We start from the raw sequence: 12,615 nt of genomic DNA on the forward strand, positions 1-12,615 counted from the left end.
CTCCAAACCGACACATACTGTATAACTCTGCTGTAATGACAGTGGTAGGCCACGCAGAAGTGCGTCTTGCGCGGTGGCCATCACAACAGAGTCATACACTGAGTGTACAAAACATTAAGAACACCTTCCTAATATTGAGTTGCACCCCCTTTTGCCCTCAGAACAGCCTCAATTTGTCATGCCATGGACTCTACAAGGTGTCAAGTGTTCTACAGGGATGCTGGCCTATGTTGACTCCAATGCTTCCCACAGTTGTGTCAAGATGGCTGAATGTCCTTTGGGTGGTGGACCATTCTTGATACACACAGGAAACTGTTGAGCGTGAAAAACCCAGCAGCAATGCAGTTCTTGACACACTCAAACTGGTGCGCCTGTGTCACAGATTCAGCCGAGGCTGCTCCTCCTCCTTGCTCGGGCAGGTTTCGGCGTTCGTCGTCACCAGAGTACTAGCTGCTACCGATCTATGTTTCTGTGTTCTACTTGTTTTGTCTTCATTGTACACACCTGGTTCCCATTATGTCTATGATTTGTTCCCTATTTAACCCTCTGGCTCCCACTGTGTTGTGTGCGTGTTTGTTCTATGTTTGGTGTTATCAACTGGTGAGCGGGATTGTCCTCCCTGCGTGGAGTTTTTGTTCATTTGTTATTTACGAGTAAAGTACGTTGTCTACTAGCTCTGTGTCCTGCGCCTGACTCCGTCCTACCGCTACACACTGACGCCTGACAGAAACACGCACCACAAATGGAGTCAGCAGGTACATTCATTCCTTTCGGATCAGTGGAGGAACGCGTCCAACAGCAGGCGACCATGATACAGACTCTCGGCACAGCCATGGAGCGCGTGTTGAACACCATGGAGCGATGGGAGAGAGGGGGTTTTCCTACACATCCTCCAACTACACAGCAACCCACACCGCTGTCCACCCCTTCGTCACCTGGGTCCAGTGGGATTCGGCTCTCGCTCCTGAGGGCATATGACGGTACAGCTGCCGGGTGCCAGGGTTTTCTGCTCCAGGTAGAGCTCTACCTGGCTACCATCCACCCGGCTCCCTCGGGATATGAGAGCGTGTTCGCCCTCATCTCCTGTCTGTCGGGGAGGGCGTCGGTACACTATGAAGATTTCACCCGCCGCTTCCGGGCGGTATTCGATCATCCACCGGAGGGGAGAGCGGCGGGGGAACGTCTGTTCCACCTCAGACAGGGGAAGAGGAGCGCACAGGACTTCGCACTGGATTTCAGGACCCTGGCTGCCAGCGCGGGATGGAATGAGAGGGCCCTGATTGACCACTACCGATGCAGCCTACGGGAGGACGTTCGTCGGGAGCTGGCCTGCAGGGAAACCACCCTTAACCTGGACCAGCTGGTGGATATGTCGATAAGGCTGGATAACCTGTTGGTGACCCGCGGACGTCCGGATCAGGGTCCGTCCATTCCATCCCCCAGCACCTCCGACCCTACACTGATGGAGCTCGGAGGTGCTGCTCTCAGGGAGACCGGAAGGGGGGCTGTCTCCTGCACCAACTGTCCTTTGCGGACACACTGCTGGTCGGTGCTGGGGAGGGTCCTCAGGGAGTCGAGGCAGCTGGGAACTTTATTGATCGCAAGTTTTCCCGTAGTTTAGGGATTCCTATTGTTCCTGTTGATGTGCCCTTCCCTGTACATGCCTTAGATAGTCACCCTTTAGGGTCAGGCCTGATTAGGGAGGTCACAGCTCCACTCTGGATGAAAACACAGGAGGAGAGAATTAGTCTCTTTCTGATCTCCTGCATGGAAAGTCCAAACCAGGTCTCCACTATGCACATTCCCCCCGAATATGCCGATTTGGCACTCGCCTTCTGTAAAAAGAAGGCGACTCAATTACCACCCCACCGACAGGGGGATTGTGCGATAAATCTCCAGGTAGGCGCTGCACTTCCCCGGAGTCATGTGTATCCTCTGTCACAGGAAGAGACAGCTGCTATGGAAACATATGTCTCCGAATCTCTGGGACAGGGATACATTCGGCCTTCCACTTCACCTGTCTCGAGTTTCTTTTTTGTGAAGAAGAAGGATGGAGGTTTACGCCCGTGCATTGACTACCGTGGTCTCAATCAGATCACTGTTAAGTACAGTTATCCACTACCTCTCATTGCTAGTATGGCCGGAGTCATTGCCGCGGGCGCGCTTCTTCACTAAATTGGATCTCAGGAGCACGTACAACCTGGTGCGTATCCGGGAGGGAGATGAGTGGAGGACGGCATTTAGTACCACATCTGGGCACTATGAGTACCTCATTATGCCGTATGGGTTGATGAATGCTCCATCGGTCTTCCAATCCTTTGTTGATGAGATTTTCAGGGACCTGCACGGACAGGGTGTAGTGTGTATATAGATGACATTCTCATATACTCAGCTACACGAGCCGAGCATGTGTCCCTGGTGCGCAAGGTGCTTGGTCGACTGTTGGAATATGACCTGTACGTCAAGGCGGAGAAACGTCTGTTCTTTCAAAAGTCCATCTCCTTCCTAGGGCACCACCTGTCCGCGTCAGGGGTGGAGATGGAGATTGACCGCATTTCGGCCGTGCGTAATTGGTCAACTCCAACTGCGGTTAAGGAGGTGCAGCGATTCTTAGGGTTTGCCAACTACTACCGGAGGTTTATCCGGGGCTTTGGTCAGGTAGCGGCTCCCATTACCTCCTTGCTGAAGGGGGGACCGGTGCAACTGCAGTGGTCAGCTGAGGCGGACAGGGCTTTTGGTCACCTGAAGGACCTGTTTACCTCGGCTCCAGTGCTGGCTCATCCGGATCCCTCCTTGGCATTCACAGTGGAGGTGGACGCGTCCGAGGCTGGGATAAGAGCTGTACTATCTCAGCGCTCGGGTACGCCACCAAAGATCCGCCCCTGTGCTTTCTTTTCGAAGAAGCTCAGCCCGGTGGAGCGCAACTATGATGTGGGGGACCGGGAGCTGTTAGCTGTGGTTAAGGCTCTGAAAGCATGGAGGCATTGGCTTGAGGGGGCTAAAAACCCTTTCCTCATTTTGACTGACCACCGCAATCTGGAGTACATCCGGGCGGCGAGGAGACTGAACCCTCGCCAGGCAAAGTGGGCCATGTTTTTCACCCATTTTGTGATCACCCTTTCTTACAGACCAGGTTCCCAGAACGCTAAGGCAGACTCTCTGTCCCGACTGTATGACACAGAGGAGAGGTCTGGTGGCACTGGTGGTGTGGGAGGTTGACGCGGACATCGAGCGGGTGTTACGCACAGAGCCCACTCCCCCCCCAGTGTCCAGAGGGTCGTATGTACGTGCCGTTGGATGTCCGCGATCGATTGATCTATTGGGCTCACACGTCACCCTCCTCTGGTCATCCTGGCATCGGTCGGACAGTGCACTGTCTTTAGTGGGAAGTACTGGTGGCCCACTTTAGCTAAGGACGTGAGGGTTTATGTTTCCTCCTGCTCCATGTGCGCCCAGTATAAGGCACCTAGACACCTGCCCAGAGGGAAATTACAACCCCTACCCGTTCCACAACGGCCGTGGTCCCACCTATCGGTGGATTTCGTTACGGACCTTCCCCCGTCACAAGGAAACACCACGATTCTGGCCGTTGTGGATCGGTTTTCTAAGTCCTGCCGTCTCATTCCTCTGCCCGGTCTCCCTACGGCCCTACAGACTGCTGAGGCCTTATTTACACACGTCTTCCGGCACTACGGGGTACCTGAGGATATAGTGTCTGATCGGGGTTCCCAGTTCACCTCAAGGGTCTGGAGGGCGTTCATGGAACGTCTGGGGGTCTCGGTCAGCCTGACCTCAGGGTTTCACCCAAAGAGTAATGGGCAGGTGGAAATAGTAAACCAGGATGTGGGTAGGTTTCTGCGGTCCTATTGCCAGGACCGGCCGGGGGAGTGGTCCGTTTTCATCCCCTGGGCAGAAATGGCCCAAAACTCCCTATGCCACTCCTCCACTAACCTGTCTCCATTTCAGTGTGTATTAGGTTATCAGCCGGTCCTGGCACCATGACATCAGAGCCAGATCGAGGCACCTGCGGTGGATGAATGGTTTCAGCGCTCAGAGGAGACCTGGAACGCTGCCCATGTACGCCTGCAACGGACCATCAGGCGACAAAAGGCGAGCGCCGACCGCCACCGCAGTGAGGCCCCAGTGTATGCACCGGGCCCGGGTCTGGCTCTCGACCCGAAACCTGCCCCTTCGCCTGCCCTGCCGGAAGCTGGGTCGGCGGTTTGTGGGGCCATTTAAAGTCCTGAGGAGATTGAACGAGGTTTGTTATAGGTTACATCTTCGTCCTGAGTATTGTATTAACCCTTCATTCCATGTGTCTCTCCTCAGGCCGGTGGTAGCTGGTCCACTCCAGGAGTCTGAGGTACGGGAGGTTCCTCCGCCCCCACTGGACATCAAGGGGGCACCGGCGTATTCGGTCCGTTCCATCCTGGATTCGAGGTGTCGGGTGGGGGGCCTGCAGTATCTCGTGGAGTGGGAGGGGTACGGTCCGGAGGAATGGTGCTGGGTCCCTAGGAGGGACATCCTCGATCCCTCCATGTTGAGGGATTTCCACCGTCATCATCAAACTCGCCCTGCGCCGCGTCCTCCTGGCCGTCCCCAAGGCCGGTGTCGGCACACGGCTGGAGCCGCGCGTCTGTCACGGATTCAGCCGAGGCTGCTCCTCCTCCTTGCTCGGGCAGGCTACAGCGTTTGTCGTCACCGGAGTACTAGCTGCTACCGATCTATGTTTCTGTGTTCTTTTTGTGGTCCTCTGTAGCTCAACTGGTACAGCATGGCGCTTGTAATGCCAGGGTAGTGGGTTCAATCCCCGGGACCACCCATACACAAAAATGTATGCACGCATGACTAAGTCGCTTTGGATAAAAGCGTCTGCTAAATGGCATATTATATTATTCTACTTGTTTTGTCTTCATTGTACACACCTGGTTCCCATTATGTCTATGATTTGTTCCCTATTTAACCCTCTGGCTCCCACTGTGTTGTGTGCGTGTTGTTCTATGTTTGGTGTTATCGACTGGTGAGCGGGATTGTCCTCCCTGCGTGGAGTTTATGTTCATTTGTTAATTACGAGTAAAGTACGTTGTCTACTAGCTCTGTGTCCTGCACCTGACTCCGTCCTAGCGCTACACACTGACGCCTGACAGCCTGGCACCTACTTCCATACCCCATTCAAAGGCACTTAAATCTTTTGTCTTGCCCATTCACCCTCTGAATGGCACACATACACAATCCATGTCTCAATTGTCTCAAGGCTTTAAAAAAATCATTCTTCTCCTCCCCTTCATCTACACTGATTGAAGTGGATTTAACAAGTGAAAGCCGAGACACTCCATTTAGTATGATATGTTACATTTCGTATGGTATCAATTTGTGGATGTCCATCACCCATTTCGTATGATACAGTGGGGAAAAAAAGTATTTAGTCAGCCACCAATTGTACAGGTTTTCCCACTTAAAAAGATGCGAGAGGCCTGTAATTTTCATCATAGGTACACGTCAACTATGACAGACAAAATGACAAAAAAAAATCCAGAAAATCACAATGTAGGATTTTTAATTAATTTATTTGCAAATTATGGTAGAAAATAAGTATTTGGTCAATAAAAAAAGTTTCTCAATACTTTGTTATATACCCTTTGTTGGCAATGACACAGGTCAAACGTTTTCTGTAAGTCTTCACAAGGTTTTCACACACTGTTGCTGGTATTTTGGCCCATTCCTCCATGCAGATCTCCTCTAGAGCAGTGATGTTTTGGGGCTGTCACTGGGCAACACGGACTTTCAACTCCCTCCAAAGATTTTCTATGGGGTTGAGATCTGGAGACTGGCTAGGCCACTCCAGGACCTTGAAATGCTTCTTACGAAGCCACTCCTTCGTTGCCCGGGCGGTGTGTTTGGGATCATTGTCATGCTGAAAGACCCAGCCACGTTTCATCTTCAATGGCCTTGCTGATGGAAGGAGGTTTTCACTCAAAATGTCACGATACATGGCCCCATTCATTCTTTCCTTTACACGGATCAGTCGTCCTGGTCCCTTTGCAGAAAAACAGCCCCAAAGCATGATGTTTCCACCCCCATGCTTCACAGTAGGTATGGTGTTCTTTGGATGCAACTCAGCATTCTTTGTCCTCCAAACACGACGAGTTGAGTTTTTACCAAAAAGTTATATTTTGGTTTCATCTGACATTCTCCCAATCCTCTTCTGGATCATCCAAATGCACTCTAGCAAACTTCAGACGGGCCTGGACATGTACTGGCTTAAGCAGGGGGACACATCTGGCACTGCAGGATTTGAGTCCCTGGCAGCGTAGTGTGTTACTGATGGTAGGCTTTGTTACTTTGGTCCCAGCTCTCTGCAGGTCATTCACTAGGTCCCCCCGTGTGGTTCTGGGATTTTTGCTCACCGTTCTTGTGATCATTTTGACCCCACGGGGTGAGATCTTGCGTGGAGCCCCAGATCGAGGGAGATTATCAGTGGTCTTGTATGTCTTCCATTTCCTAATAATTGCTCCCACAGTTGATTTCTTCAAACCAAGCTGCTTACCTATCGCAGATTCAGTCTTCCCAGCCTGGTGCAGGTCTACAATTTTGTTTCTGGTGTCCTTTGACAGCTCTTTGGTCTTGGCCATAGTGGAGTTTGGAGTGTGACTGTTTGAGGTTGTGGACAGGTGTCTTTTATATTGATAACAAGTTCAAACAGGTGCCATTAATACAGGTAACGAGTGGATGACAGAGGAGCCAATTAAAGAAGAAGTTACAGGTCTGTGAGAGACAGAAATCTTGCTTGTTTGTAGGTGACCAAATACTTATTTTCCACCATAATTTGCTAAAAAATCCTACAATGTGATTTTCTGGATTTTTTTTCTCAATTTGTCTGTCATAGTTGACGTGTACCTATGATGAAAATTACAGGCCTCTCATCTTTTTAAGTGGGAGAACTTGCACAATTGGTGGCTGACTAAATACTTTTTTTCCCCACTGTATGTTACAAATAACAATTTGTATTATATGTTACGAATCTGCAAAATGTACAATATGTTACAAATCTGCAAAATGTACAATATGTTACGAATTTGCAAAATGTACAATATCTTAAGAATTCTAGCTAGGTGGCTAACATTAGCTAGCTGGCTAACGTTAGCTAGTCTAGGAGTTAGGGGTTAAGGTTAGGATTAAGTTTAGGAGTTAGGGTTAAAGGGTTAAGGTTAGGGTAAGGGTTAGCTAAAAGGGTTAATGTTAGGGTTCAGGGAAGGGTTAGCTAACATGCTAAGTAGTTGCAAAGTAGCTAAAATTAGTGAGTTAAGAAGTTGCGCAAAATGGTACACAGCATCATCTGGATATGTGTGCAACAAAAGTTCAACAGTCGCCTTCTGCTACCATTTCTGTCAAGCCGTTTACACATACAGTTTGTTGCATACGTTGGATAGATCCAACATATGCATCACACAGAACGCACTGCAACTGCCTCTGCAACGCAATGCTGAAAGGCAAACACAGCGTTCCATTGGAAATGAATGAACTTCTGGTGTACCAAAATGCAATGTTCGCCTTATAGGCCCACCCATCCACCCTAAACAGTGGCGGTCAGTGCTGTTTAAGATGAGGGAGAACAAAAATTTTCATGAGCATGGCTTTACTTCTATTAAAGCATATTGGATGACTGTCATTCATATTCCATTCACCCAGCTCAACGTAACATCGATAGATTTAGGCTACTACATGATACTAGAATTTTCCCTAAAGTTTACAACGTAGGTGCACACAGGTCGAGAGAAAGATTTGAGGTGACAGACAGTGAAACATGGACAGACAGTGACACATTCAATACTGCCTTGTACACTCTTGCCTGCATCTAACGATAGATAGGGTGTAATCATTAGTCCAACAGTTTCAAATTCAGCTATGTTTATCCCCGTTTCGTTCCATTTGCTTTCGTTTAAGAAACGTTTTTCAACAGAATCGGCAAAATGAATACACCCCTGATCACAAGCAAACAGTTCACTTTCATAGCCACATACAAACAGCTCGTTGTATTCCTTCTCGCATCTACGTGCTCTCCTCCTCTCACCTTTTCCCTTCGCTTGTGGACTTCAAACACACAACACATCAGCTGTCTGTGACCAGGCAAAAAAAACTGTGGAGCCATACCAAACGTAACATATCATACTAATTTTAGTGTCCCGGATTTACTTTTACTATGTTATGTCTAGTCTATGAGACCAGGCTGGGTCATTCTATGTCATGGAGAGAGCAGGTACTCAAAAATAGTAGGACATTGTTGCCGCCCGTAGCATTGAATGCAAGGGAAGACAACAAGCATTTGACCTCTGATTAAAAAAAATATAAAATAATAGCCAATCAGCGTTGAGCTAAACTGAGTGAGCTCAACTGTGAATGGTCCTGGCGCACCAAATAAAAGTGTCAAGGAAAGCCAGTTTGGATTTGGCGTCACTTCTATCAAATCACATTGAGAGCATACGTAATTGACAGAAACAACTTGAATTGTTGCATCTCGTTGTGTTGTTGTCCTCCAGTGGCTAGCTACCTAGCTAAAATTGGCCCTTTCCTAAATTAGCCATGGATGAAGATACGGATTTGGACTTGTGGTTTTACTTAATTCTCCGTACTGGCCAATGATTATAAAGGCGATTCTGATCCAACCGTTAATTCATACATTGTGCCCATGGCCTGAGAGGATGGAATTTCAATATGTAGCTAGATGTAGAAGGCTAATGTTAACTAGCAAACGTTGCCCATGAAAGGAAGTTAGGCTAGCAAGCAAGCATTTTAGCCAGGTAGCCTAGGACAACAAAACTAAAAGCGTGTACTGTATGACAGAGTGATAGACTGTATTGGCAACATGAAAGAGAGGAGGATGGCATTGGCGTTTCTCTACAAGTAGGGTGAGTCGACATGTTTTTTCTACTTGCACGAACATGCACACACACAAATCAGAAACATGGACAGCCACATATTTAGCTTACGTTGATTGGACTAAATAGTTTTTGGTATATTTTAGTTGTCACTGTATTAGACTAAGCATAGGTGATTTGATGATGATAAAATGTTGAAGTTGAAATGGTGCTGGAATAGTGGAGGCTGCTCCTGTTTTCTTTGTGACTTGAGGTAACTCTCCGTGGTTCTAAATCAATAGTTGTTTAGTGGTCCGAAAATGTGGGAAACATGAACTTGCTTGACCATGCTGTAGGTCATGTAACTGTTTGTTACATGCAGTATGAAAATGTATGCTCTTACTATCTGTAAGTCACTCTGGATAAGAGCTTCTGCTAAATGACTAAAATGTAAAATATGCTTTGTGGACTTCACTGGACAGAGGTTGCTCTCTGGTTTTGTGAAGAAACAAAGGTGTGGTTGAACTTTAGCCCTATATATCACGGTCGCAAGGCATATGAACTAACAGGTTACAGAGCAAACAACGCAAATATCACAACACATAGGTTGTAATATGGCTTTTTTTTTTTTCTGGCTTCCCCAGTGATTTTTCCCCAGGCACCGCTACTGGGCCTAACCACCTAGGCACATGCAGCGTCCTTTATAGGGCCACTGTAAGGCCATATTCTGGTTCAAGTGCTTCCATACATTCTACAGTAGCCTACGTAGAGGGAATCCCTGAAATACATTAATGTTTATATAGCCTAGGCTACTGTATATTTACATGTACATTTTTTTGTCATTTAGCAGACGCTCTTATCCAGAGCGACTTACAGTTAAGTGAGTGCATACATTTTCATACTGGCCCCCCGTGGGAATCAAACCCACAAGTATGTATTTAGAGCACCGTTATCCCCATAACAGGACTTTGCAAAAGAATAGTGCAGTGAAAGCGTAGGAAAATATAGAAACAATGTCATATTCTCAGTTCAGTTGGTGGTTGATGATTGCTTGTGATAGCGTACTCCTGAGTGGCGCAGTGGTCTAAGGCACTGCATCGCAGTGCTAACTGTGCCACTAGAGATCCTGGTTCGAATCCAGGCTCTGTCGCCGCCGGCCGCGACCGGGAGACTCATGGGCGGCGCACAATTGGCCCAGCGTCGTCCAGGGTAGGGGAGGGAATGGCCGGCAGGGATGTAGCTCAGTTGATAGAGCATGGCGTTTGCAACGCCAGGGTTGTGGGTTCGTTTCCCACGGGGGGCCAGTATAAAAAAAAAATATGTAAGTCGCTCTGGATAAGAGCGTCTGCTAAATGACTAAAAAAAAAAAAAAAAAAAAATTTGCCTAACTTGCAATGCCCCAAACCCGCTTTACAATAGGCCTAATAATTAAAAATACTTACAGTCCCTGCTTTAGAACACCTCCGGTATGTCTGTGTTACTCCTGCGGTTTGGTTCATGGTTGACAAGTAAAACTCCTCTGAAATGAAAGAAAAGCTGTTCCGTCTTGGTCTCAAGGCTACAAGTTGAAAGTAAATCACTGTGGACAACTCAAGTAATTAACAAACATACCTGGATATAGCCTGCTTGACCGCTTTAGTTGCTCTCCGTATGTTGGCGTCTTCTTGGATTGAAAACGTTTTCGGTATAGCCTAGTAGTAGGCGATGTATTTTCAGAGACAAAGTTTCACCCAATGTGTTCCACAACATCTACGGGAGTATACTAACAGTTGTTGCAAACAGCTTGAGCGTCTATTTGGCAGCAAAAGGTCCCTCGACCTCTCTCGCTGGAAAGAAACTCCAATGTCAAGTAAGTAAAGATAACGAAAACCATAATAATGCTTCATATACATATACGGACCCCTTTACTAAGTTTATCCTTGTTGAGCTGGAATTATTTATATAATCCACTTTATTCGACGAAATTAGATCCCAAATAAACTTCGATGCCTCGAATTTCAGAATGACCGTACCTGAAGAGCATGACAGGTGCAATAAAAACAAAGTTACCTTTGTGACCGTTAAACGAAAATGTCGTCGAAGAATGAAGCATGGACGTTGTGCTGACTCCAGCCTTGGTTTGAAAGTAATGCACGGGCTGGGAAATGCTACGGTCTTTGCTTTTCCATTCTACTCGCTGTTCTGTCGAGAGGTGGCACACCAACCTAGAAACTGGAGGGGGAGATGAGCCTACAGTATAAGCAATACCATGCATAAGGAAGTCTATTAGTGTTTGTTTGTAACAATATCGGTACGTACTGTATATCAACCAATTTGGAATATAGAATGGCTTAAATGGTTGCACACCAACGCCAACCCTTTTTGCCAAATGTATTTGCCATAAATACTATATGTCCCTTTAGTGGTGATACCAATGGTATTAGTATTGCAAGCCTAGCTCCCCAGCAGTCTTAGAAGTGTTAAAAGCAATCAATATCGTTTGAATGGGAACGCATGAGTGACCTTTACGCCATTCATCTTCTAATTGGCATACCGTAGGCCTAGTGTAGATGAGCTGAGGGGAAGCTTGCATAAAACATATCTCCAGTGCAAGGTTATTATATATAGTAAACGAAAACGAAAACTGAAACTAAAATAAAAACTAAACTTGGAAAAACAATTTAGTAAACTGAAACTGACAGCCAGTCGCTGTCTAACGTGGTACCGTGTCTTCTCAACCTTGAGGCACACTTGCAGTCAATGAGTGTTGCAAAACAGTTGGCACAGGTGCTCCTGAAGTCACTGCATGAGCGCTTCGCATGCATACTGAATCCTCTGGCAGCAAACTTCTATCCAACCCCTGCATTAGCTTGCCTGATGGACCCAAGTGTGTCGCTGGCACTTCGCTCAACAGAAATGAAGCCACTGATGAGGGAGTTTTTTGTATTTCAAATAAAAATAAAAATATGAATAGAAAAAAAACATATTACATCACAAAACTATACGAACCTTGCTCCAGTTTCATTAATTGTGACAATTACAATAATTATTTTTGATGTGATGCTATGTTAGAGCATAAGAAATGCAATGAAGTGTAACGAATGTTGGAAGGGCAGGACAGGTGTGACTGCTGTTGCATTCCATGCTTGCCAATTAGTTATTATTAAGCACTAGAGTGAGCTTATTAGACTGGCATGGAAATGTGAATGTCGCCTTTCCCAACCTTTACAGTTATACCAAGTTTATCTTGACTAATGTTTTTAGTTAGTGAAGTTGGGGGTGCACTATCGCAGTTTCTCCTTCAAGTAGCTTTATTGTGTGTAGATGGTAGTTATTGTGACATTAAATGTGGCTATTTGTCAAATGCTTCGTAAACAACAGGTGTAAACTAACAGTGAAATACTTATGGGCCCTTCCCAACAATGCAGAGAGAAAAAAATATAAAACTAATAACACAAGTAATAAATACACAATGAGTACAATAACACAATAACTTGGCAATATACACAGGGTACCAGTACCGAGTCCATGTGCAGGGGTATGAGGTAATTGAGGTGGATACAGTATGTACACATACTGTAGGTAGGGATAAAGTGACTAGGCAACAGGATAGATAATAAACAGTAGCAGCAGCGTATGTGATGAGTCAAAAGAGTTAGTGCAAAATGGTCAATGCAGATAGTCCGGGTAGCTGTTAACTATTTAACTATTAAGCAGTTTTATGGCTGTTTAGGGTCCTGTTGGTTTCAGACTTGCTGCATCGGTACTGCTTGCCGTGCAG

The 12,615-nt window shown here is 46.7% G+C and overlaps 1 protein-coding gene across 1 annotated transcript in view; it reads right to left on the reverse strand.

Annotated features, from left to right (window-relative positions):
- LOC121569209 (dipeptidyl aminopeptidase-like protein 6) overlaps window positions 1-10,976 on the reverse strand; it is a 317,687-nt gene extending 306,711 nt beyond the window's left edge. Inside the window, exons 1-2 of the mRNA XM_041879974.2 lie at window positions 10,467-10,976; window positions 10,298-10,374 (exon numbers count right to left, since the gene is read on the reverse strand). Of these exons, the coding sequence (XP_041735908.1) occupies window positions 10,298-10,354 (57 nt within the window). The 5' untranslated portion in view covers window positions 10,355-10,374; window positions 10,467-10,976. The remainder of the gene's footprint in view (window positions 1-10,297; window positions 10,375-10,466) is intronic.
- Window positions 10,977-12,615: the final 1,639 nt, after the last annotated feature.

The sequence above is a fragment of the Coregonus clupeaformis genome, chromosome 7 (genome assembly GCF_020615455.1).
Source record: "Coregonus clupeaformis isolate EN_2021a chromosome 7, ASM2061545v1, whole genome shotgun sequence".
Classification (NCBI taxonomy): Eukaryota; Metazoa; Chordata; class Actinopteri; order Salmoniformes; family Salmonidae; genus Coregonus; species Coregonus clupeaformis.